Source organism: Meles meles, chromosome 9 (genome assembly GCF_922984935.1).
Source record: "Meles meles chromosome 9, mMelMel3.1 paternal haplotype, whole genome shotgun sequence".
Lineage (NCBI taxonomy): Eukaryota > Metazoa > Chordata > Mammalia > Carnivora > Mustelidae > Meles > Meles meles.
The window spans coordinates 2,680,392-2,705,935 of NC_060074.1; the positions used below are offsets into that span (position 1 = coordinate 2,680,392).

The following is a 25,544-nucleotide window of genomic DNA, read 5'->3' on the forward strand; positions in this document are numbered from 1 at the left end:
ACGCAGATTCTGATCCAGACAGCCTGGGTGGGCGCCAGGAGTCAGCATTTCTAGGAAGCACATTTTAAAGTCGTGAGAGGGGGTGGAGAATGGTACTTCTGCCCTCAGGTTGGGCTGGAAAAAATCTTTTTTTTTTCCTTTGGAGGAAGGTGGAAAAGAGGGAGAGGGCGGGTAGGGAGGCTTGTGTGGTTTTTTAAAAAAACCCCTTCAGCTCATTGTGATATGTTTCCGCTGCCGAGAGCCGCTGACAGCCTTTTGCTGACTGAAATGAGCAACCGTGTTCTCTAGTCCCATGATTAGGTCTCAGGCTTGGGGAGCCTGTGCTCCTGGACTATGAACTTTACCTGTCAGTCCCCGGCCCCACGTTAGACGTGTCAGGGTGGCTGGAGAGGGGCGACGGCCAGGTATTTTCCTTCCCCAGGGCAGGTCAGGCTCTGATAAAACCCAGCAGGTTTGGCCCTGAAAACACAGTTTCTCCCGAGGGCAAGTCTCGTGAAGAGAAATGGGATGGTCTGGCGTATCTCCCAAGGGTCCCTTTTCCCCTGATCCTCTCCTCCCCACGCCCTCACCCCCAAGCACAAGGGGATCTTTCTCTGATACCCACTGTAAGGACTTGGTCAGACTCCTGGAGTTAAGAAACTCACTGAAGCATGGGGACGCCCTGAGACGGGGTCGCCCTGGAGTTTTTAACTCCCCAACTGGCCACGATGAGTCTCCAGCAGGTTGTCAGTTACAGTTCAGATTTACCTTCCGTTACAAAACCCGGTTCAGCCTCCCGCTGCTCAAAACGCCAATGCCCCAGAGATGAGCTTTGACTGGAAAGGAATATGTGAGCTTTATTCAGGAGGCTGGCCGCCTGGAGAGAAGGCAGACTCTTGTCCAAAGGCCAACTCCGAGGTTTTTGCTTGGCCCAAGAAGGACTTTGAGGGAGTTTCAGGCTGTTAACCGTCAATCGGCTGCAGCGGTCCGTCGCATCTCTTTATTACAGGCAGACTCGGTGGCGTCCGTTTTAGACGTTATCATAGTGTAAGGCAGTTGCTCAAAGGGGTCTGGTTCCTTACTGCCAAGGGGTTGTGCAAGAGGGTCCGGTCTCTGTTTTGTGTTGTGTAGAAGGCTTCTGTTCCTTCTGGGAAGGAACATGTGAGCCCCAGGTAGACAAAGAAAGGCTCATCAATCCCACGACAGGGGAGATCGCTAAAACTTACAGACCGCCAGGAAGGCTGGAGGGGCCGAGGCGGCGGTACCGCTCTAGCCCGGGTGCGGTGGAGGTTTGCTTCCAGCCCGTTGTGCTTGTCCGCATCAGCCTGTCTATACCCCATCTGGGGGCAGCGTTTGTGCCGAGATCTCACTTTTCCGTCATATCCGAGAAGAGGTGTTGATCTCTGAGTTTGTTTAGTTTTCTGCTTGCTTGGGACCGAGCGGTGACGGAAGTGCCTCCCCTGCCTGGCCGGCCTGGAAGACCCAGCCGTGGTTTTAGATAAGTCAGGTCGGATAGGACAGAGGATCGAAGGCTACGGCATACACTTCGACGAGTAAGGCAGACCGGAGGCCGCTGGAAGTGTCTGAGTTGGCAGAAAAGCAGTGCTTCCCTGAGGAATTACCACTCGGACTGAGAAGTAGGAGTTGGCTGGACCTGGTCAGGAAAGCGTTGCTTGGGAGAAGGAAGCTGTCAGACAGCAGGACTAGCCCAGATCATGGAAACCAGGGAGCCTTGGGACGGAGCAGGCACTGCAGGTCAGCGCGCTGCGGCCACAGGCGCCAGGAGCACCTTGGGGGGCCAGCCGGGTCCCGGGGCTCGTTACCCGCGTGTGAGGGGCTGCGAGAGGGCCCGGGTGAAGGGAGCAAGGGGTGCGTGTCCTGGCTGTGTTGGCGGCAGGGGGCAGCTCGCAGTTCAGGCTGAACTGGAGCCAGGGGGTCCTTTTCCTCTACCGTGATCAGGCGGCCTGGAGAAGCCCCTGAAAAGAAGATCAGATTTCTACTTTGAAATAAAGGATTGGCGAAGGGCAAGAACCACGTGGGTAGGGTGTAGGCGTGTAGGGTCGGAGGCGGTGGCTCCGGGAGACTTGGCCTTGACGGACTGGTGGTGGAGATGAGACGAGAAGGAGATACCAAGGAGTCTTCCGGAACAGGCTGGATGGCGATATCCTTCCCGGATTTAGGCAGCAGTGGAAGGATCAGGTGTGGAGGGAAAAATAATTCGACTCAGAACATGTTAAGTTTGAGGTGAGACACCCAGTGAGATGCTGGAGATAAAGACGTAGAGCCTGGTGGAAAAAAAAAAAAAAGCAAATCTAGGGACATAATCCTAGGAATCGTCAACTTTTAGGTGGTAAGTGAAGTCACTGCAAAGCTAAAAAGGCCCAAGGTGGAGCTGAAGGCTCATGGAGGCGTCGGAACAATGAGAACGTCCTGAAGGAGATGGTAGGGGAGTAGTCAAACGGTAGGAGAGAAACAGGGGGTTATGATGTCACAAAAGCCAAGGAGAGAAAAGCTGTTTTAGAGAGGAAGAACCTTACTGTTGAGAGGTAAGATAAGAACTGAAAACCACCCACTGGATTTTGTGACAGAGAGGGCTTTTGTCAGCCTGTTTTTCCTTCAATTTCCAAGGATCTTACTTCCTACTACAAAGTAGTTAAATGAAATGAAAAATAATTTAAACAAGAAACAACTTATTTGGTCACAAGACTATTGTATACATTGACTTAATTTTTCAAATATTTAATATCTTCAATATTACTTATTCCTAATTTATAAAGAAGGATTGATTTTTAATGGTCAGACATTCCGAGTGAAAGAAATGTAGAATTGCCTGAATTAATCCTTTTAGTGCTTGTCTTGGGGCTTTTATGTCACAGTACTAAGTTCTGTGGATGGCTATCAAAAAGACATCTTTTAGTTAATTAATTATTTTTAAGGATTCCATTTATTTAGTTGTGAGGGAGAAAGAGAGAACAGGGCAGGGAGAGGGAGAAGCAAACTCCCCGCTGAGCAAGGAGCCTGATGCTGAGATCATGACGTGAGTTGAAGGCAGAAGCTTAACCCACTGAGCCACCCAAGGGCCCCAAAAGACGTATTTTTTTGGATAGACATGTTAGAAATTGATCGCTTAAGTAACTGTCCATCCATTTTAGGTCCAACACCTCTTCACCTGGCAGCGCAGGCTTGCTCATTGGAGACAACCATCTGTCTACTCTGTTTCAAAGCTGACTACACGCTTTCTGAGAAAAGAGGCTGGATGCCCATTCACTTTGCTGCTTTCTATGACAATATTGCCATCCTCATTGCCCTTTATAGGAAGGATCCTAGCTTGCTGGAAGCAGAGGCAACAGCTGAGTAAGTTATTAAGCATTTGTAAAAATATGAATTTCTGCTTTTTTCACTTGCCCCAAACACTAACGGTGAAGGGATGGTTGGTATCATTGATGTGAAGGCGTAAGGCCTACTCGGTTCTGGTCACTATCTTCTCCGTCTGCCACTTACCTTTAGAAGGTATAAAGGCAGAACTTCTACTAGCCTACCCCATGCTGTCTCAGCGGTGTGGCTCTACAGGCTAGTTTATCAGGTTCACTACCTACCATTCTGGAAGAAGCTGGGGAGGAGAAATGTGCTCCGCATTGGAGCCTGACCAACCAGGGGGCAGCTCAGTGCTCTAGACCAGTGTGGAGAGGCCTCGGTCACAGGGGGAGCGTCTGGTGGTATTCGGAAAAGAAACACAGAAAGAAAATAACGTTGGGGGCACCTGGCTGGCTCAGTTGGCAGAACGTGCAGCTCTGGATCTCGGGTGTAAGTTTGAGCTCCAGGTCGGGTGTAGAGATTCCTCAAAAATAAAATCTTCTAAAAACAAGGGTTTTTTTTTTTTTTTTAAAGAAGAAAGTAACTTTGAAATAGGGAAACATTCCAAACACAGTTTCACAGTTTAGTTTCTATTTCACAATTCTGTTTCATAATTTCGCAGAGGACCAACCTTTAGGATGGAGGTATGCCTTCTCCTGAAGGTACATTCTTGGTAGTAATCGAAAGACAGGCTCTCATTTTGAATCTGAACATGATTTAGGCATAGTTTCACTTAGATATTTTTGGGTCTTCATAAAACCTGACCATTATTATTTAGTGAAGAAATTAATTCTCCCTCTAGGTTGGGGCAGAGATGTGTATAGAGAAAGCTTTCACGACACCAGGGTCTCTTGCTAATAGATTCTCTAACTCATAGATTCTAGAAAGAGCCATGGAAGTTAGACACCCCAGTTGGCTCGGATTCTGTCATATTGTGACAATGTGTCTTTGAGCAGAAGGGGGTTTGGGGATAAAGACTGGTGGATTGCAAAAGGTCAAACAGTTGGGTATCAGAGGTAGAAGGAAGAAGCTATCTATGAACATAAGGAAAAGGAAAGGATTCGTAGAGAGGACGGCTCCCGAGGTTGGGAGCTCTGCGGAGCTGATGGAGAGCGCGCCGGCACCGGGGTGTGACTGCGGAACACGCAGGAAGGCAGGAGAAGAACGAGGGATCAGCGCACAGACGGTCATTAGCATGACCTTCAAGTCAAGTTGGCGAGGCAGTTCATGAGCTAATATCCTGGAAAAGGACCCTGCAGGGCAGGGGGAAGAGCAATATGGAACTGAAAAAAGAAATACAATGTAATTGATAGTATATTTTTTCATATGAGGAAAATCAATAGAAGTAGTCTTTATTCCTACTACCGAGTAGGATAAAGAAAGCAAGAGAACAGTCTTGTTAAGTACAAAAAGAAGAAAGTGAAGAGATACATGTGTACTCATAAAGACAAGAGTTTCCTCCAGGCCCAGGGAAAAGGGAGGAGAGAGAGAGAGAGAGAGAGAGGTCTGGGGCTAGTTGGACAGAGGTGAAAGCAAGATAAGGGGGCTTCGTGAAGAGAGGAAAGCCAGGGTATAAGGGTAAAATAATAACATTTGAGGCATGTGACACGGTGACAAGAGAACGAGAGGGGAGCCCGTGTCAGGACCAAGCGCCTTATTCACCCGTGACACTAACACCGTGAGCTGAATGTTGTCCCCTCATTCTCGACGTGAAAATGTCACCCAGCTCGCTCCAAACCACAGTGTAGGCAGCAGATCTGATAGTTCAGATACAGTTCAAGCCGCGGTGACAAGTGTCCGCCAAAACGTTATCGTTCAGACAAGGTGACCGCGTACGTCGCTTCTTCCCATGTGGTTTCCGTGTCCTCGTACAAGACGCACGCCTGCTTTCATTGTTATGCCCATGTTTCAGCCATAAGGGAAAAAGAAATGAAGAGTGTGAGCATGTTCTTTTTTTTTTAAAGAGGTTTTGTTTGTTTGTTTGTTTGTTTTTTAAAGATTTCATTTATTTGACAGATCACAAGTAGGCAGAGAGGCAGGCAGAGAGAGAGGAAGGGAAGCAGGCTCCCCGCTGAGCAGAGAGCCCGATGCGGGGCTCGATCCCAGCACCCTGGGATCCTGACCTGAGCTGAAGGCAGAGGGTTTGACCCACTGAGCCACCCGGGAGCCCCGCATGTTCTTTTCTGCGTGGGGGTTGCCCCTGTAACTTCCACACGTCACCCTGGCCAAGCGCGGGCATGTGTCACAGCTCTCCCCGCGGGAAGCTGGGAAATGTAGCATCGGGCTGCAGCCTTGTGCCCAGCCGAAAGATCGTCACTACCTGAAAAGTAGAGAGTGGGGTTTTGAGAAACTCTGTTGGTTTCTGCCACAAGAAGGAAGCTGGGGTTTGAGAACCGGACAAACGGGTTGGAGCATTACCTGAGCCTCAGTTTCCTCGTTTGTAAAATGTGCTGATAAGACGTGCGCTTACTTACTGTGATCTGTCCTGATTTTCAGGACTCAGTGTACTCCCCTGCTGCTGGCTGCCACCTCGGGAGCACTGGACACTATTCAGTACCTGTTTTCCCTGGGTGCTAACTGGAGAAAAACAGACATCAAAGGAAATAACATAATTCATTTATCGGTGCTAACTTTTCACACAGAGGTTCTCAAACATATAATAGAGTTAAATATTCCTGAACTCCCAGTTTGGAAAACCCTGGTAGGTGAGTATACAACACATAATTGCTTTATAAATAAATGTTTTGATTCTTATTCAGCTTAGTCATTTTGCTTACTCTGAAATAGAGCAAATAAAATAATACGTGCATCATATTTTAAAGTTAAAAATCATAAAATAAACATTTTTTAGTTACAACCAGAAATAAAAATAATACTGAGCTTTATTTTGTGTGTACAAAAGTGGTTTTATTTCCAAATTAAAATCAAAGAATAATAACGCAGACCATATCTTATACTATTATATTGATTTTTATTTTCCAACATTCTCCAAAAGTCCATCTATCCTATTCTCCATCAAAAAAGTAAATTAAAAACAACAACAACCAAACAAGGAAACAAGAAGGATGTTAAAGTTCAAGTGAGAAAGATTCCCTGCATTTTATTCCTTCTTAATTTAAAAGACAGATTCAGCAACATTTTTCCTCAACATTGATAAATGTGTGAAAAATTTTGCTGGAGATTTTTTTTCCAAATCTGGGTTCAGTGTAAACAGAAATATTATAAAGGTAAGGGCTACTAGGGCAATTGAATGCACGTGTCTAATCCGAGACTCTCCGGAGACCCTGCTAAGTCACACGAGCTCACGGAAGAACCACGGCATCAGCAGGAAACACACACTCAGGAGGCTTCGGGGAAGGATGCTGCAGCCGCAGAATATTGGGAGCAGTGAGCCGAGGACTTGGCAGGTTGGAGGAGTCATCCCGAGCTAACGTGGGGAAGCTGAGGACTCCTCAGTCTTCCACCGCGAATCTCCAGGGGCTCTAGGACCCACAGTGCCCATAGGGAATGTTCTCTGCCGAGGCTAGCCAGAAAAGTCCTAGAGATACTACGGTGGGGACTCTCAACAGGTAGGAAATTGGGAGTCTGACCCAAGAGAAAAGCAAATGGGATTTCAAAGATGACAGCAAAGGGAGGTCCCAGAATGGACACTGTACCCAGGCCAAAGGGGAAATGTGGAAGGCATTCCCAAAAGGTACAAAGAACCCTGAGGAGATGAAATAAAATAAGAAAATTATTACCTCGAGGAAAGACAAAAGTAAGAAAGGAGCCAAAACTAGTACATTGCAATGCTTACCTGTGAATATATCGTACAGGCATGATAATGGAAGACTGGAATATTAGTTTAACTGAATACTATAAACATGGGGAAGGGGGGAGAGGAAATGGCCCTGCAGTGTTGAAAGAGCTTCTCATTCACCACAACATGCAGTCAACCGAGGATGTCTCAGATGGATATGGCGCCGGGACACCTGGGTGGCTCGTCGGTTAAGTGTCTGCCTTCAGCTCAGGTCATGATCCCAGGGTCCTGAGATTGAGTCCCGCATCGGGCTCTCTGCTCAGCGGGGAGCCTGCTTCCCCCGCTGCCTGCCGTTCCCCCTGCTTATTCTCTCTCTCTCACACACACAAAGAAAGAAAGAAAATCTTTTTAAAAAACTAAAATAAAATAAAATTGATACGGGGAAAATAAATGTAAGTATTTAGAAATATGGAGATATGTACATCACAGAAGGTAGAGAGGAGTCCAAAGAGGTTAAATCTAGAGAGACGAACTCAGACAAATGGAGAGGGTGAGTCAAGGAACCACTGTATTTTGTTATATAGTAACATTTTGTTACCTTTCAGTAATATTGAACTCTGAATCAGGAGCATGTATTACTTTGCTGAAATAAAACTAAAGCAAGAATGAAGCCAACTGGGGAATGTAAACTGATGGCTTTCCCAACAACTGATTCTAGGACGGGATAAGATATATTTAAGGTTTTCAACTCCATTCCACTGACTCAAGAAGTCTGAATAATTAGTTTCAAAAGGACTCAATACCTGGTTTTGGAATTGACTGGGTACTGGGAACACATTCCAATTGCATCAGCTGCGAAAGACACAGGAGAGTTTCGAGTGTTCATTTGCATGCGTACGTGTCATTATATCCCAGGCTGCTTAGGAGGAACTCAGAAGACCATCTTGTTACTTTTAAGAGAATAACTCATTTGAAATACCTTAATAGTTGGAAGAACCAGCCCCTGACAGGAAGAGCCTAATGGCACAAAAAATGCCCAACAGCCACTCCTCCTGCAGCTGTTGCTGGGAAGTGCTGATAAGGACCACAACGACGACCAGCGAGCATGTACCATTGACTCTTTGAGCCCTGGAGGAGCTCTCCTTGCTCACACAGTGCACTTCCACAAGGAGGAAAGGAAGCATTAGTCACAGTTTATTAGACCTCTCCAGCGTTAGCGCCTGCAGAGCAGCTGAATGTTAAGAGATCCGAATTTGAGTGATCTAGTGAAGGTAGGATTAGGGCCAGATTTGCTATTACACGGGGTTGGGTAAAGAGAGACCAGGAAAGGATACTTCCATCGGGTTTTTTTGTCTTGTACCATACTCACTGTTTAGAAGCATATATATTTATTTGCATTATCTTCTGTCTGGAGTATAAGTTATTTAAGATTTTTTGAAATGTCATCTTCATCCTCAGGAGATGTATAAAACTTCATATATGATCAAATGGGTATTAAACTTTTATTGACAATAACGTGGTTTACTTTGCCATCCTTGAAACTTACACAAAATTTTTTCTAAAGATTCATTTGTTTTAGAGAAAGAGGGTGCATGCAAGTGGGGGGAGGGGCAGAGGGAGAGAATCCCAAGCAGACCCCCCGACGGAGCACGGAGCAATGCGGGGCTCAGTGTCACAACCCCTGAGATCATGACCTGAGCCGAAACCAAAAGGCAGGCACTTCAGGGACTGAGCCAGCCAGGTGCCCCCACACTCAAATTTTGTTCAGCCACTGATGTCAGGCAAGAGAAATGTGCACTGATTTCCCAGCGTATCTGAACCTCATGACCCGTCAATCTAAGTCATTCAGACCAAAGATAAAAAAATTCAGAATTCTTGGTACTAACTCTAATAAAACCTTAAAGACGGTCATTTGCAGTCTGTTCAGCCCCTCATCGAAGGCCCCGCACAGAGGGAATTTAACGAACAGCCTTTGGTGGTGACAGTGGTCATCTCAACGCACAGCTTTACTTGGCCTGTGCAAAGCAGATCGGTCCTTCCTACTTGTAAAACGATAACACGTGTTTTCCTGTTGAACACTTGCCAGAAATGTTGCAGTGTGAAAGCTATAAACGACAGATGATGGCTGTGATGTCTTTGGAAGTAATTTGCTTGGCAAATGATGACTACTGGAAATACATTTTGGATGCAGGTGATGTAAAGCCTCTTAACTGTCTTTTGCTTATGCTATTTTATGTGGGGCTATAATTATGTTCAGTCACTTTAAAATCTATTTTTTTAGGTTTTTATTTCTTTATTTGAGAGGCAGAGAGCAAGAGAGTGAGTGAGAGAACAGAAGCAGGGAGAGCTGCAGAGGGAAGGAGAAAAGCAGCCCTCCCCCACCGCCCCTCCCCCCACCCGGGAAGCCCAGTGCAGGGCTCAAGTCCAGGGATCCTGACCTGAGCTGAAGGCAGATGCTTAACTGACTGAACCACCCAGGTGCCCCCTAAAATCTATTTTTAATTGTAGAGGAAACTTTTTACTTGATTTTAAGTTTCCATTTTTCTTTTTTCTAAGATCACTTCCTTTACCTGACAAATATATATAGATATAAATATTTTTATATATTAATTTATAAATATTATATATCTATATATTTTTAAAATTTGAATGTAGTTGACACACAATGTTATGTTAGTTTCAGGTGCACAACATGGTGATTCAGCAACTCTACACATATATTGTGCTATGCTCCCCGTAAGTGTAGCTACCATCTGTCCCGATGCCATTTTTTTTCAAATTTTTATTTAAATTCTGGTTAGTTACCATACGGTGCAGTATTGGTTTCAGGAGCAGAGTTCAGTGATCCCTCACTCACATACAACACCCGCCGCTCATCATAGCAAGCGCCCTCCTTAGCGCCCAGCCCCCGTCTAGCCCATCCCTGACCGCCTCCCGCCATCAACCCTCCGTTTGTTCTTTATCATGAAGAGTCTCTTATGACTTATTTCCCTCCCTCCTTTTTTTCTTTTCCCCTTCCCGTATGTTCATCTGTTTTCTTTCTTAAATTCCACATAGGAGTGCAATCATACGGTATTTGTCTTTCTCGGACTGACTTCTCTCACTCAGCACCGTGCACTCCAGCGCCATCCGTGTCATTGCAAGTGTCGAGAGTGCGCTCTTTTGACGGCCGAGCAACATGCACGCACACACCCTCCCCACATCTTTATCCATTCATCGGTCGTGGGACATTTGGGCTCTTTCCATTATATGGCTATTGTCGACAATGCTGCTATAAACATCTTCTTTGTATATTCACTGATTGGTATTGAACAGGCACGTACCCCTTCGAATCTGTGTTTTTGTATCCTCTGGATAAATACCTCGGAGTGCAATTGCGGGTAGTTCCATTTGTAACTTTTTGAGAGAACTCCACACGGTTTTCCAGAGTTACTGCCCCAGTCTGCATTCCTACCAACAGTACCAGAGGGTTCCCCTTGCTCCGCATCCTCGCCAACACCCGTTGTCGCTTGCGTTGTTAATTTTAGTCATTCTGACAGGTGTGAGGTGGTCTCTCATTGTGGTTTTGATTTGCATTTCCCTGATGATGAGGGATGTTGAGCATCTTTTCTTGTGTCTGTTGGCCATCTGCATGTCTTCTTTGGAAAAATGTCTCTTCTTGTCTTCTCTGTGCAACACTATTACAGTACCATTGACTATATTCCCTATACCGTACGTTTTATTCCTATGGTTCATTCCATATGGAAGCTTGTATCTCCCATTCCCTTTTACCTATTTTTTTACCCACTCTCCTCACCTTCCTCCGCTCTGGCAACCATCAGTTTGTTCTTTTTATTTCGAGGTCTGATTCTGCTTTTTGTTTGTTTATTCATTTATTTTGTTGTTGTTGTTTTTAGATTTCACGTTTAAGTGACATCATATAGAATTTGCCTTTCTCTGACAACTTTATATTTTATTTTCACATGAAAATTGCACATGATCAAAAACTTTCTAAATTCCACTTTTCTAAAAATGTATAAACTCAAAAATATTATTAAGTTACTTGCTGTTCTACCTTTTATATGTACTTTCACTTAGAAATTATCCCATCTGTATTTACACAATTTATTTTTAAAATTAAAAGTAGCGGGTTTTTTGCGATGAGCGCTGTGTATTGTATGGAAGGTTGAGTCACTCACTGCCTTGTATGCCTGAAACTAATACTACACTGTATGTTAACTCACTGGAATTCAAATAAAAACTTTAAAAAATAGCCGTTCTTGGGTCTGCCCTGGGTTTGTAACTAGACCTGCATTTAGAACTTAGGTGAATTTCTTGCCCTCTCTAACCCTAATTTCCTCATTAATCAAATGATGCCTACCTCACTGGGTTGTTTTGAGAATACAACTTTCTGAAATGATTGAATGTTCTATTTGCACTGTCCAGTATAGTATCCACAGCCCTGATGTGGATATTGGACACATATGAATTGCTCCATAAATATTTGTTGAATGAATAAACAAATGAATAAAAAATACAGGTAGTATCCAAAAACTAACCTTTAGTGTTCCTAAAACATGTACACAAAGCTCTGTGTCCAAAAAGGGAACCATAGATAAGTCGTGACAGAGGTTTCATTTCAGGTGGATAAACAAATAAAAGCCTAATTATACCCGTTGTATTTCCTGGCATTTCTAGTATGCTCTAGAGGGTGTTCTGTGATATCTTTCATATGAACTGATACATAAGCATCCGGTGAAGCCAGATTTTTTATTTTTCACCATATTGGGTGATCTCCATCCTTGAACGAAGTCGTTTTTTTACTAAATTCAACCCTTGTTTTCAGTGGCTTGCAAAAAAATGTGTAAAATGTAATAAAATGTTCAAATAATTGCACAAATACTGTCACAAAAATTGGGTGCAATACCAAACCGGACTCTGTCATATGGTAGCTCGAAGAGTTTATTTACCATCATGTTCAGCCAAAAGTCCACGGTTCCAAGGCTTTGAGTTGCCTCGATGCAATGCAGGCTTGTGTGCTGTGTGAATATCAGATGGGTGCGCGAGGAGAGTTGCCTGAATCGTAGAGAGGACAGAAGAGCACATTCATATAGTTTCAAAAAACTTATAAAGATTTCATAGAATGGTTTGCTCATTGTTTAAATGGCAATGACCATAACCGTCATTTAAATCTTATCATAAGTTAATCATAAATGTTTACAAATAATTCATTTTTTAAATTTCTTCATTATAGGTACCATTCCTGCCTTAATCAGTCTTCTCAAAGGCTCCAAAATAAAGCTACAGTGCAAGACAGTCGGGTTGCTGAGCAATATCTCGACCCACGCCAGCGTCGTGCGAGCCGTGGTGGAGGCGGGCGGCGTCCCGGCTCTGATCCACCTGCTGGCGTCGGCCGAGCCCGAGCTGCACTGTCGCTGCGCGCTCATTCTGTACGACGCTGCCCGGCTCGGGAGCAAGGACGTCGTTGCCCGGCACGTGAGTCTCCTCCTAGAGTCGCTCTTTGCCCCACGATTCCCTTCTAGAGCAGCTGGACAGGGGCACGCCCTGTCCCCGTGCCCGGCGGACTCCCGGGGACGAGCTCCGGCCGGAGGACGGCGGCGGAGACCAGACCTGCCCGCGCCCGTGCGCCGGAAGCAGCGGCAGCAGCGGGCCCGGACCGCGGCCGTGAGCTCCTGCCGGGCCGGCTGGTCCCGCAGCCGCTTTCCCCAGGCCGCACCCGCACGCGCACCCGCACCCGCACGCGCACCCGCACCCGCACGTGGGGTCTGCGTCGCGCCGGAAGACCCTGGAGCTTCAGAAACCCGCCGGGTCGGCGCGGCTAGGCCGGCCCCAGCGCTCCTGGGCGGGCGGGGGGGGGTTCCTGCTCCTCCCGGGACCACCGGCCGCGCGGGAACCCCGGGCAGTGGCTCAGTGGCTCGGGGGAAGGAGCCGCCACCGGCCCGACGCGCTCCGGCGCGGGTGGGCGCGCAAGGGGCCCCGGGGGGACCGCGTCTCATCGAAAGCACGTGTGGGGCTGTCCCCGGCGGTGACACGGGGGGCGGCCGCGACCTCCTCAGCGCCGGGGTGTGCGTGTGTCCCGAGATTCCCCAAGACACGCGGCCGCTCGGCGAGGCCTGCTCTGGCTGGAGAGTGTGGCCCGACCGTGCGCCGGGAAGTCGCCTCTCGCGACCGCCGACCGTCTCCGCCCCGCAGTGTGTGCTCCAGCAAAACCCACCTTCGTGTCTGCTCCTGTTCCACTGGGGGTCTTTGTGGTTTTCTTCGGGTGATGCTTCCTCACGTGGACGGACCTTTTTCCCATTATAAAATGGGCCCTTTTGGTCAAGTGCACGACTTCTGCCCTCAGTTCTGTGTGGTCCAGAATTATGTGTGTGATCTCGGTTTCCTTTGTGTCGCCTTGTGTAGTTTGGCTTTGCCCGTCCTTTTTACTTTTTTGAGTCATTTCCTGCTGGTCGGTTTGTTATCGTTTGGAAAATATATTACAAATACGGGCGCCTGAGTGGCTCACTGGGTTAAGCCTCTGCCTTCAGCTCAGGTCATGATCCCGGATTCCTGGGATCCTATGGAGCTCTGCTGGGCCGGGAGCCTGCTCCTCCCTCTGCCTACGTCTGCCAGTGCGTGCGCGCGTGCTCTCTCTCCGACAAACAAATAAAATCTTAAAAAAATATATGGACACCCTAGGCCCACCTCTAGAGTTAGTCTTGACTTATTTAGAACTCAGAAATCTCCAGTTAATCTAACAATTAGCCAGAGTTAGGATCAGTGTGTCCTCGTATACAGGAAAATTTTGCTTTGTCATTCACTTTTTTTTGAGTATGGCTCATTTACGTTTATTGGCATGACTTTTAATCTTAGTTCTGTCATAGATTGTTAATACTATTTTTTAGTCTTTACTGTATGGTCAGTGTGTTCTTTCTCTTTTTATTTTTAAAGTCCAGGACTGACACATCAGCATTAGTTACCTGTTTTTCCTGGGATCTGGTATAACTTTTCAACACAAACATTCATCTTTTATTTTTGGAATGTTTTCCTGAATTCATATGTTTAAGTGTTTTTCCCCCCTGTAGTAGTCTTTTCTTCCATTCACACGAGTACTTTTTGTGAGTTTCTTAGATGGCAGATTTTATTCTAGATGCTGGGTGACAGCAGTGAATGAAACGGACCGAACTCCAGGGTCATGGAGCTTGTAGCTGGGAATAGCAAGACAATAAACAATGCAGATAAACCAAATATACAGTACATTAGGTGAGCAGAAGTGGTGAGGAGGAAAGTAAAGCAGGGAAAGGGGAGGGGGCAGTTGGTATTTGAGTACAGACGTCAAGGAGGTGGGAGAGTGTGCCGTGCTTTTCCGTGGGGAAGAGTACTGTAGGCAGAGGAGACTGCACAGTTACCCGAAGGCGGGCTGTGCCTGGAATGTTTGAGGAGCAGCAGGAAAGCCAAAGTAGCAGACGGAAGGGAAAGAGGAGAAAAAGGAAATGCTCAACTGGGCGGTGGTGGACCACATCATGTAAGGCTGTGTGGGCAACTGTTAGACACCTTAGCTTCTGTGCTGAGTATATGAAGTCACTGAGCGATTTTGTTCTGGGAGTTTCCATGGAGAGATTTACATCACTTTACCTTCTGTTCTGAAGTAGGGAGGCAAGGGTGGATGTTGCAAGACCGATTTAAAAACTGTAGCAGAAATCCAGATGACATGTAATGATGTCTTAGGCCAGAACAATAACTGTGGAAATGATGAGAAGTGATCACATTCTGTGTTACATTTTGAAAATTGAGTCACTAGGATGTGTGGGAAAGTTGAAAGATCTGGAGGGACATCAAAGAGACTCAGAAAGAATGGCCAGCGAGGTAGGAGGAAGCCTGAGGAATCTGTTGTCTATCAGCCAAGTGAAGAAGGTGTTTCAAAGAGGGAAAAATGATCAATAGTGTCCAAGCTATCGTAAGGTGAAGGTCAAATACTGACTGCTGAATTCTTTGGTCTGAATTAAAGGACCACCTGTCTGTGCGAACACTAATTCTTTGTGTCCTGTGTCACCTGTTCCTGTCTCGTATAGCTGTCTGTATTCTATATTCTGTATTCTGTAGCTGTCACATTGCCTCTCGTCCTTGTCCACTCATCATTTCAGTTTATTTCATTTTTCTCTTGTTCTCAATCCTGTCATGTCACTTGCTATGTTTTTCAGCATCGATTTATTTTTGTGTTGATGGCAATTTGGTTTTTATATTTCTCCACATCTTTCCTGAGCTTTCTCAGCTCTCGTTTCTTCTCCCCGTCTCAAAAAAAAAAAACCCTTCCCTGAGCTCGGATGTCTCTCCTGTGCATTCCTGTTTTATAGAAGTGATTGCCTCATTAATTTTTTTCATTGATATTAATACGCCACTTTTGGTTACAATTTCATCTATTTTGTGACAATATTTTCTGACGAGCATTCTTCAGCTGTCATAAGTTTTTCTCTTTTTTTCTGAACTATATGTAGGTGCTGGTCTAGTTCCTTTATGATCATTGCTCATCTTTGAATTAGGTAAGTTCTTTCTGGTCTGGCTGTTTGCAGGAAGTATATGTAGGAAAGAACATATATGAATGTGAATTATGAATTATGCCACGGAGTTGCATGTGTGGATCCTTTCCGCTTTGCTTTTCCTTGAGCCAACAGAGACTGGTGCATAGGACCTCACAGAGTCGATCCCGTTTCCTCCACAGTGCGGAGTCCGTCTCTTCCATCGTACCCACCACCAGATTACTTCTTCCAAACATGTCTTGTCAGTATGATTCGATGCTAATCTTTGCTTTCCTTAAATTTTGAAATTTTTTGCTAAATAGACCCAGGAAAGAGCCTGCCGCCATCCCGCATACCCACTCCTGTTGTCTCAAACCGAGAATTGTGGGTTTCTTTTTCTGCCCCTCAACGTGGAGGCAACTCGTTAGGGAAACTGTGCTCTGCTGACCTTTGCTGTGGACAGTGGCCATGGGCTATGTCGCTCATCTCTTCTGGTAACTCACACCTACTGTTTGTGACTCAACATTGTAGATGTCTCCTGCTTTTATTGAAAATGAGATTACATTTCTGTTTCTCTTTCTTAATACTTTTGCATTATTTCTGTTAATAGAGGGAAATGCCATCTTTATTCCATTTAAAATTAGGAAATTATATTCACATTTTAAAATATTTTGTGTTGCACAAATATTATCACCAATTACAGGTACAATGTCTGCAATGGTGAATATTTCCAAATTGGCAGTGTACTCAATTAATCTTAATCAGTTGTTTCACTTTTTAGAGATTTATTAAGTGTTACAGTGAACTTGTAGCCTTTGTTTTGGTGTAGAGGAGGCTACTTTATGCTCAGACTTACATTAACTGCCATTTAATGTGACATACGAGTAGACATGTTTGCGGGCATTCTCTCCTGCATGAACAGATGTTTATAGTGAGAAAGATTTTGGACTTGTGTTCTTGAATAAAGATTGAATAAATCTTATAAAATTCAATCAGCCGACACAAAGCGCACTCTGAGTTTCAGACGCGGTGTTCAACGGTGCGTTAGTTGTGTATGGCACCAGGGCTGATCACATCACATGCCCACCAATTAATTTTCGTTCCTTTCTTTTTAGAATGGAATCCCAGCTCTGATAAGTCTCTTGAGGTTAGACATAGAAAATGTGCTAATAAATGTAATGAACTGTATACGAGTGTTATGTATGGGAAATGAACAAAACCAAAGAGCAGTGAGAGACCATAAAGGCATCCGGTATCTTATCACATTTCTGAGTTCTGATTCAGGTGAGCCTCAATTTCTGTTTTATTTCTAGGTGATCAGATTTATTAACTAAGCAAATACTGGTTGTACTTGTCCAGTAGGAACGCATGTCCTAGAATGGATCTACACATGTATAATGTAAACTAAATACCCGAAACACTCAAGTTCAAATGCTGGTTTATAAAGGAATTGACTCTCAAAGTTATAGTTTAACAATAAAGTTCAATTGAACTTTTTTTTATAAATGGAAATACTGGCATAAATCATGAAAAGAATGCAGTTAATGTGCCCAGGAACTTGAGTAGATAACTCCTTGTGTGAATGACACATATTTTGGTCATTGGGAACCATTTGATCAGTTGCCACGAAAACTTCAGATTCGCTGTTAGATATTGGATATCAGAATTCTAGGTCATCAGGTCATTAGGTCAATTACCACATTCTGAATTACATATCGGCGCAAGAGCATCACCAGCGGTGAGGTAGCTCTGGTCTGCGCTGTGGGCAGTCCCTTCGGTTCTGTTTGAATTAGCTCATTTCAGTGAGCAGACACCTAACAGTGTAAGCCTCAAGCCCATGGTTTTCCCCAAATTTGAGGGGATAAAAAATGGGGAAAAGCTTGCCCATTTTTCTTCCTCCTCAGTTTATCATCTTTCTGTTCTAGTTTTCCAGGAGTAAATAGAGAAAAACTATGCTGGTCAGTCGAGGTATGGATGAGGGGTGTTGCACAGAGCTTGCTCTTAAGTTAGAGCTTCAGAGTTAGTAATTCAGTAATTCCCGTCTGCTGGGCGCCTGGCTGGCTCCGTCAGTGAAGCCTCTGCCTTCGGCTCAGGTCATGATCTCAGGGTCCTGGGATCGAGTCCCACTTCGGGCTCTCTGCTCCGCGGGGAGCCTGCTTCTCCCTCTCCCTCTGCCTGCGGCTCCCCTTGCTCATGCTCTCTCTCTCACAGAAATAAATAAATAAAATTCTTTTTTTTTTAAAAGAAGTTTAAACAAAGCATGAGAGAGCCAGCTTTTATGCTTATTTTAGCCATAGAATTTTTTACTTGTTTATAATTGTTCTTTATTTTATTATTTCTGTCTTGTCTCCTTAATTAAAATGTAAAGACAGAGCAGGGCATACCTGGGTGGCTCATTTGGTGAAGCGTCCAACTCTTGATTTCAGTTCAAGCCCTAATCTTAGGGTTGTGAGATTGAGCCCAAGTCCGGCTCATGCTGGGTGTGAAGCTGCCTCAAGTTCTCTCCCTCTCCCTCTGCCCCTCCCCCCCTAAGAAAATGCAAATCCTTTTTCATCCTCCAAATCCTAGATGCTAGAACAAAGCACAAATTATAGAGGCTGTTTGAACAAATAAACAGTAAATAAATTCATGAAAGAAAGCTGTAGAAATAAATTGTTGAAATTATTTCTTTTGGGCTCTTGCCTTGTCTTAATGAATGTAACTTATCCTAATCTGTAATCTACATTATCTCCTCATTCCAAGAAAGATGATTTTGGGGAAAAAAGTTAATCATTTTTTTCTCTTCATTTATACTTTATAAATGCTTCATTTATCATTTTAGTGCTTTAACAAGTGATTCTCTTGGCTGTCAGCTGGGTTGGCAATGTGTAGAGGTTCAGACAGGAATTCTGTTAATTCCAGGGTCATCCATTCTCATCAACTCTAAGATTTCACGCATTAAGGTAAAATGGCCCCAAAGCAGAGTCATGGGCAGTTTCTTGAGACGACGGATTTATTGACATCTCCTCAGTCTCGCCCCTGGCTCCGGGACTTCCTCCCTTGCTGGCTTTGGTTGGGTGTAGCTGTTGCCTCACCCGTCTTCAGCTGCTTGTTTCTTACTCTGCCCCTTTCTGCTGGCGTGCCTACCTCATCCCTGTACTGCTTCAGAGTTCATCCTTCTGGCCCACGATCGTCCTGTTCTGTGTTACTGACAAGGATTCGTATGACCCCACCGTGGAAGTAGAAAACTGTAACAGAAAGGACACAAAATGCTTTTCAGTTGCAAACTGTCAGCAAAACTTACAGAGCTCGTCATCCTTCCTAGGCTGAGTATTGACACGGCTCACTGCGGATGTGCTCGCCACACTCCCTGCGGGGTTAGGGGAGAGAAGTACCTGCAGTCAGGACCTTCCAGAATCTGACAACTTCGGAATTCAGCTCACAGAAACTTGAGAACATCTCCATTCTTAACTCTTATACAGACCAACTCCATCTAAACTCTCAAAGTTGGGGTTCCTCAGCCTACGTTCTCCGTCTGTCTTTGTTGGTTGGTTTGTTGGTTGGTTGGTTTTTAATATACCACACTCTCCTAAGCAATTGTATTTACTGTCCAGAACTTCGTTGTGGTTCGGATCCACTCTTGCTGGCTCTCTAGCCGAGTCCCTGCTTTTCCTCTGAGCACTGGAGACAGCTTGGGTTATTGAGATGCTAAGATAGTCCCTCTCCCTTTAGAATTTGGATCCATTTGATAAGTAGACACAGGAGTCAAATAGATCAAAACTTCAGCCTCATTGTTGGAAAGCTTGCTTCGAGAAAAGAGAAAAAAAAAGTGCCAAAAGAACCCAAGTCATGCATTTGTGATGACTGATTCTCCAAATTAAGAGATTTTGTAACTCACTATTCCTTTTTTAAAAAAAAAAAGATTTTATTTATTTATTTGACAGGCAGAGATCACAAGCAGGCAGAGTGAGAGGGAAGCAGGCTTCCCGCCGAGCAGAGAGCCCGATGCGGGGCTCGATCCCAGGACTCTGAGATCATAACTTGAGCCGAAGGCAGAGGCTTAACCCACTGAGCCACCCAGGCACCCCCTCACTATTCCTTTTATGGAATAAATGAGCAACACACCTGAGTATAGGAATTTCCACTTTTTGGACGGACTCAGCAGTACAGGGTAAAAGAATGATCCCCCCCCCCCCACTCTCTTAATTTTAGTAACCTGTTGGGTTTAACATTTCAAGTTTTACTAGAGTTATATAGGTAAATGCAAAGTTGACCACATTTTTACCTTTTTAAAATCATTCACTGGTTCTTTGTCACCTAAGATAAAGCCCAAATTTCTGTCATAGCTTGTATGCCCTTCTAACCTAATTCCAAATAGAAATGACCTTCCCATCACTTCCTGTCACTGCCTCCCTTATTTTACTCTGAATGAGTACGGAACATTTTGCTATTTCATACTTCTGGCCTTTGGCTTGTCCCACAAGGTTCAGGGACTTTGTCTTGTCAGTTCATCACTGTTTCTCTGTGCCTAAGACGGTGCCTGGCATGTAGTAGCTCCTCAAAGTATTTGCTGAGAAAACAAATGAGTGAATGATGAAAATATTCATAACTGAAAGTTAACATATTTGATGTGTGATACACACACACGCACACACACATACACACACACATATGAACACTCGGCCTTAACAGAGAGAACTAACCTGCATAGTCTGTGGAAACACAAGCACTAGGTTTCGAGTCTGCCCACTTGACCACAAAGACACCTTCTGTACAGTTTTGACTTTGGGAAACGTGTCTTACATATTACAAAAAAGCACATTAGATCTACAAGTCTACTGGGGGAAAACTAAAATTTAAAACAAGCAGAAACAAATGAGCCCAACTAGATTTCAAATGAATTACGTAAAGATTTTATTTTTTATTTTTTAAAAATATTTTATTTATTTGAGAGAGAGAAAGAGGGAGGGAGAAGCAGACTCCCTGCTGAGCAGGGAGCCCAGCAGGGGGCTTGATCCCAGGATCCCGAAACCGTGACCCGAGCCGAAGGCAGATGCTCAACTGGCTGAGTCACCCAGGCACCCACATGAAGACTTTAAAAGAAGAAACAAATTAATAACCAGTGACTTTTGAAGACAGCCCTTCACAGGCCCCTGGGTGGCTCAGTTGGTTAAGCATCTGACTCTTTATCTCAAATCAGCTCTTGATCTCAGGGTCGTGAGTTCAAGCCTCACACTGGGCTCCAAGCTGGGTGTGGACCCTGCTTTAAAACACAAAACAAAACGGGTGAACATAGCACTTCATTATATAACCTCAGCCTACAGGAGAAAAAAAGATACCTGCAGACATATCTTGGGTTGGTATTTCGTAGTGATATGGGTGAAACGGCTCTAAACCTGTGTTCTAAGTATTGTAGAACTGAACAGATGAATAAATATGTTGATAATATTCTGTTCTCGCTGTGAAAAGAAGTATGCAGAATACGGGAAGGCAATAAAGAATCCTGTAAGGTTGGGCTGGAATTGAAAAATTGGAAACATTTATTTTCCTAGTTTTGTCTGCTAGGAGAGTCTGGAAGCAATGATATTTCAGTAAAAATGAACATATCTAGTACCCAAAAATCTTGATTTCTAAGTACCATTCCTCACTAAAAGAAAAGAGAACTTGAAGAAATGGTTCATTTCAGGGCTGGAGCAGAGCAGGTATGTGGTAAGTTTGAAACATCATGACAGAAAGTAAGAAAAAGCTAAAAAAAAATGGACGGTATATCAATTTTTGCAAATCTTGAGGGAGTTCTTGGACTTTTGTAAATTTTCTGTAAGTTTTAAAGAGAACAAATACAACTGGTTAATAAGAATGTATGAAACTATTTAGATTCAACAGTATCCATAAATATGAAATAAAAGGAGACACAGTTTTTTGCCTATCAAATTAGCTAAATGTATGTATGTATTCTTAATGCTGGTATCTATATCTATACTTAAAAACGTACAGTCGCACTGAAACTCTCATACTCTGATTATGGCAGGGTAAATGGAATTATCACTTTTGGAAACTAATTTACTGTGATATATTAAATTACTCCAGTAATTCCTGGGACTCTATACTAAGGGAAAAATCCAGGAAAGAAAAATAACGTTTGTGCCAAGATTTCTCCTAAATATTGTTTAACACAGTGAAAAGTTGGAAATGACCTCTGTTTTTTTAAAAGGTGAATGGATAAGGAAATGTAATACACTCATTAATGGAACATTTAGGAGTCACTGATGTTCATAAAGAATGAGAAAATGGGGCGCCTGGGTGGCTCAGTGGTTTAAGCCGCTGCCTTCGGCTCAGGTCATGATCTCAGGGTCCTGGGATCGAGTCCCGCATCGGGCTCTCTGCTCGGCAGGGAGCCTGCTTCCCTCTCACTCTCTCTGCCTGCCTCTCTGCCTACTTGTATCTCCCTCTGTCAAATAAATAAATAAAATCTTTAAAAAAAAAAAAAAAAAAAGAATGAGAAAATGTTTTACTGGTAAATTAAAATGTAAGATATTGTGCTTATAGTACAACTATGTTAAATATGTCTGTAACACTACTTAAATATATCTTTTTCTTTAAAAAGTGAGTAAGACTAAAGGAAATACTTGCATTTGGGTAGTGAGAATCTGGACAATTTTGTTCCTGTTTTTCTTATTTTCTAAATTTTCTATACACTCTCTAAGTTGGATTTTTAAATAAGGAATCTAATGATAAGTTGCATTTTCGTATTTTTAAAAGGTTTGTTTAACTGTTTCTTGAATTCATTTGAAGACGTGCTGAAGGCTCTATCTTCTGCCACAATCGCTGAGGTTGCCCGTGACAACAGGGATGTTCAGGACGCGATCGCTCTGGAGGGAGCCATTCCTCCTCTGGTGGCTCTTTTTAAAGGGAAACAACTTAGTGTCCAAGTGAAGGGAGCAATGGCTGTGGAATCACTGGCTAGTTACAACCCGTATATACAGAGAGCATTTCTGGAACAATCATTAAGTAAATATCTTTTAAAACTCCTCAAGGTAGGAATTTTATGATAACTTGTCATTTTTCTTAGAAAAGTATTCAATACTGAATTTAGTAAAGTGAGAAGAAACTAAAACCAACTCTTTTTTTTTAAGATTTTATTTATTTGACAGAGAGAGACGGCGAGAGAGGGAACCCAAGCAGGGGGAGTGGGAGAGGGAGAAGCAGGCTTCTCACGGAGCAGGGGGCCCGATGTGGGGATGGATCCCAGGACCTTGGGATCATGACCTGAGCTGAAGGCAGACACTTAACGACTGAGCCACCCAGGCGCCCCTAAACCAATTCTAGAATGAACTTTTTTTTTAAAGATTTTATTTATTTGTTGGTTGGTTGGTTTTAGAGAGAAAGTGCGAGCATGTTGTGGGGGGTAGGGAAGATTCTCAAGCGGGCACCGTGCCTGGTGTGGAGCCTGACACGGGCTGGATCTCATGACCCTGAGATCATGATCCGAGCCCAAAGCAAGAGGTGGACACTGACCCAACTGAGTCACCCAGGCGCCCTGAGAATGAAACTTTATAAAACATCCCTGCAGTGTTCAATAATGTGCACCGGAAGAACGGAGTTTGTTTTACAGGCGTTTCAAACAGACGTTAAGGAACAAGGAGCTGTAACCCTTTGGGCCTTGGCAGGACAAACCCTGAAACAGCAGAAGTACATGGCAGAACAGATCGGATACAACTTTATAATAAATATGCTTTTGTCGCCGTCAGCTAAGATGCAGTACGTGGGTAAGTTACCTCCTGGGCATAAATCGGCACCGTGTGGAGTGGCACCACGAAGAGGCCGACGTATTTCTTGCTCTCTTGACCAGGAGGTGAGGCGGTCATAGCCCTAAGTAAGGACAGCAGGATGCATCAGAATCAGATCTGCGAGGGCAATGGCATCGCTCCGCTGGTCCGCTTACTGAGGATTAGTAAAATCGCTGAAGGCACACTTCTGAGTGTCATCAGAGCCGTGGGGTCCATTTGCATTGGTTTGTAAAGTTTCTCTCAATTCTTGAATCATCAGTAAGATGCTTCCCTTCCTCTCTGTCTCCATTGATAAAGCCCTAAATCATACTCAATCTATAAAAGGCTTATCATCGTTTTTTTATTTCTCTAAGACCTTAATGAGTAAAAGTGGTGTGGGTGCTCAGTGGGTTAAGCCGCTGCCTTCGGCTCAGGTCATGGTCTCAGGGTCCTGGGATCGAGCCCCGCATCAGGCTCTCTGCTCAGCGGGGAGCCTGCTTCCCCCTCTCTCTCTTCTGCCTGCCTCTCTGCCTACTTGTGATCTCTCTGTCAGATAAATAAATAAAATATTTTTAAAAAGAAAAGAAAATTTTTTTATCAGCTTTACCCTTCAAATCTGGTTAAAAAGGATAATGAGGACAACGAGCTTCAGCTGTTTTGAGTTAAAGGAATCTCACTTTTAAGTTTAAGAGGAAAATATTTCTTCATTTGAATCTTAAGAACTGTAAGTTTTATATAGAGTTTCTAATGCTGGGGCACATTTTCCAGTTCTAGTCTTTTTTCCATAATACTTCTTTCTTTATGAAGAGGCCAGGGGGCACCTGGGTGGCTTAGTCGGTGCAGCATCTGCCTTCACTGAAGCTGTGATCCTGGAGTCTCAGGATAGAGCCCTGAGTTGGCACCTCGCTCAGCAGGGGGTCCGCTGCTCTCCCCCTGCCCCTGCCCTAGCTCCTGCTCTCTATCGCTCGCTCTCTCTCAAATAAATAAATAAAATCCTTTTTTAAAAAATGAAAGTGGCCAGTAAGTCTAGTTGTTCCTTTCATGGCAAAGGAACTGGTATTTGGGGGTGTCTGTGAGAGTGTGTAGAATTGTCAGTGACTGATCTACCAAAAACCAACCTTGGAGTTCTCTGCTGACCTTCGTGAATGCCTGAAGCTGATTGTAGACTGTTTCTTGGAGATAAGAAAAAAAATCTTTATTTGTAGTTGATTGTATTTCCTCGAAAGATAGTCTAGCTGAATGAAGAATGTAGGAATTGGTTCCAAAAAGATTTTTTTCTCCTTGCTTGAAAAAGCTACTTTGCTGGAGCTCATTAAAGCTCCAAGGGCAGTCAGTCGGACAAAGAAATGTTTCTTTTTTTAGCCAGAGCCTATGGTATAGATTATAGAGATTTCTAAAATTCTAAGAGATGACAAGATATATACAAAACTACCATGTGTGTGTGTACGTGTCCGTGCACAAAAGCAATTTCTTCTCATTACTTCACTTCAAGGCTGTCTACAAACCATCTACATTTGCCACAGACAAGGGGATCTCCGAGAGAATTGTGGAGGAAAATCTTGATTTCATATTTACTGGTTTAGAGTGGTTATACATACACACACACACCTCCCTTTTTCTTCCTCGTCATGTTCATTTTTCCTTCTACACTCTTGAACAAATGTAACATATTTAAAATAGCTGTTTTAACGTCCCTGTAATGAGTTCCGGCATCTGTATCATTTCTGGGTCTCTACTGGCCAATATTTTTTCCTGATTATGAATCATATTTTCCTACTTCTTTGCATGCCCAGAAAATTTTAAAGTGGGTTTTTAAAGACCCACTGAAATAGTTTACATACAATAAAATATTTATTTATTTTTAAAGATTTTATTTCAGAGAGAGAGGATGTGCGTGTAAACGCAAGTGCACAGGGGGCTGGGGCAGAGGGAGAAGCAGACTCTGCTGAGCAGGGAGACCCACGTGGAACTTGATCCCAGGACCCTGAGATCATGACCTGAACTGAAGACAGACACTTAACCAACTGAGCCACCCAGGCGCCCCACAATAAAATATTTAAATAAAATATACAATAGAATAAAATATAAAACTACATTAAACCATACAATTTGACGAGTTTCAACATGCGCATTCAGCTGTGACACCATCACAGGAGTCAAATGAATATAGCCATCACCCCAAACGGTTTCATTGTGTGCCTTTGGAATCCCCCCTCTTTGCACTTCTGTCCC

At 44.0% G+C, this 25,544-nt stretch overlaps 1 protein-coding gene across 1 annotated transcript in view; it reads left to right on the forward strand.

Moving 5' to 3' along the window:
• Positions 1-25,544, forward strand: part of ANKAR (ankyrin and armadillo repeat containing) — a 64,829-nt gene that overhangs the window by 19,766 nt on the left and 19,519 nt on the right. The window contains exons 8-15 of the mRNA XM_046018176.1: positions 3,132-3,333; positions 5,830-6,038; positions 9,159-9,263; positions 12,306-12,547; positions 16,683-16,851; positions 22,339-22,580; positions 23,159-23,312; positions 23,396-23,557. Of these exons, the coding sequence (XP_045874132.1) occupies positions 3,132-3,333; positions 5,830-6,038; positions 9,159-9,263; positions 12,306-12,547; positions 16,683-16,851; positions 22,339-22,580; positions 23,159-23,312; positions 23,396-23,557 (1,485 nt within the window). The remainder of the gene's footprint in view (positions 1-3,131; positions 3,334-5,829; positions 6,039-9,158; positions 9,264-12,305; positions 12,548-16,682; positions 16,852-22,338; positions 22,581-23,158; positions 23,313-23,395; positions 23,558-25,544) is intronic.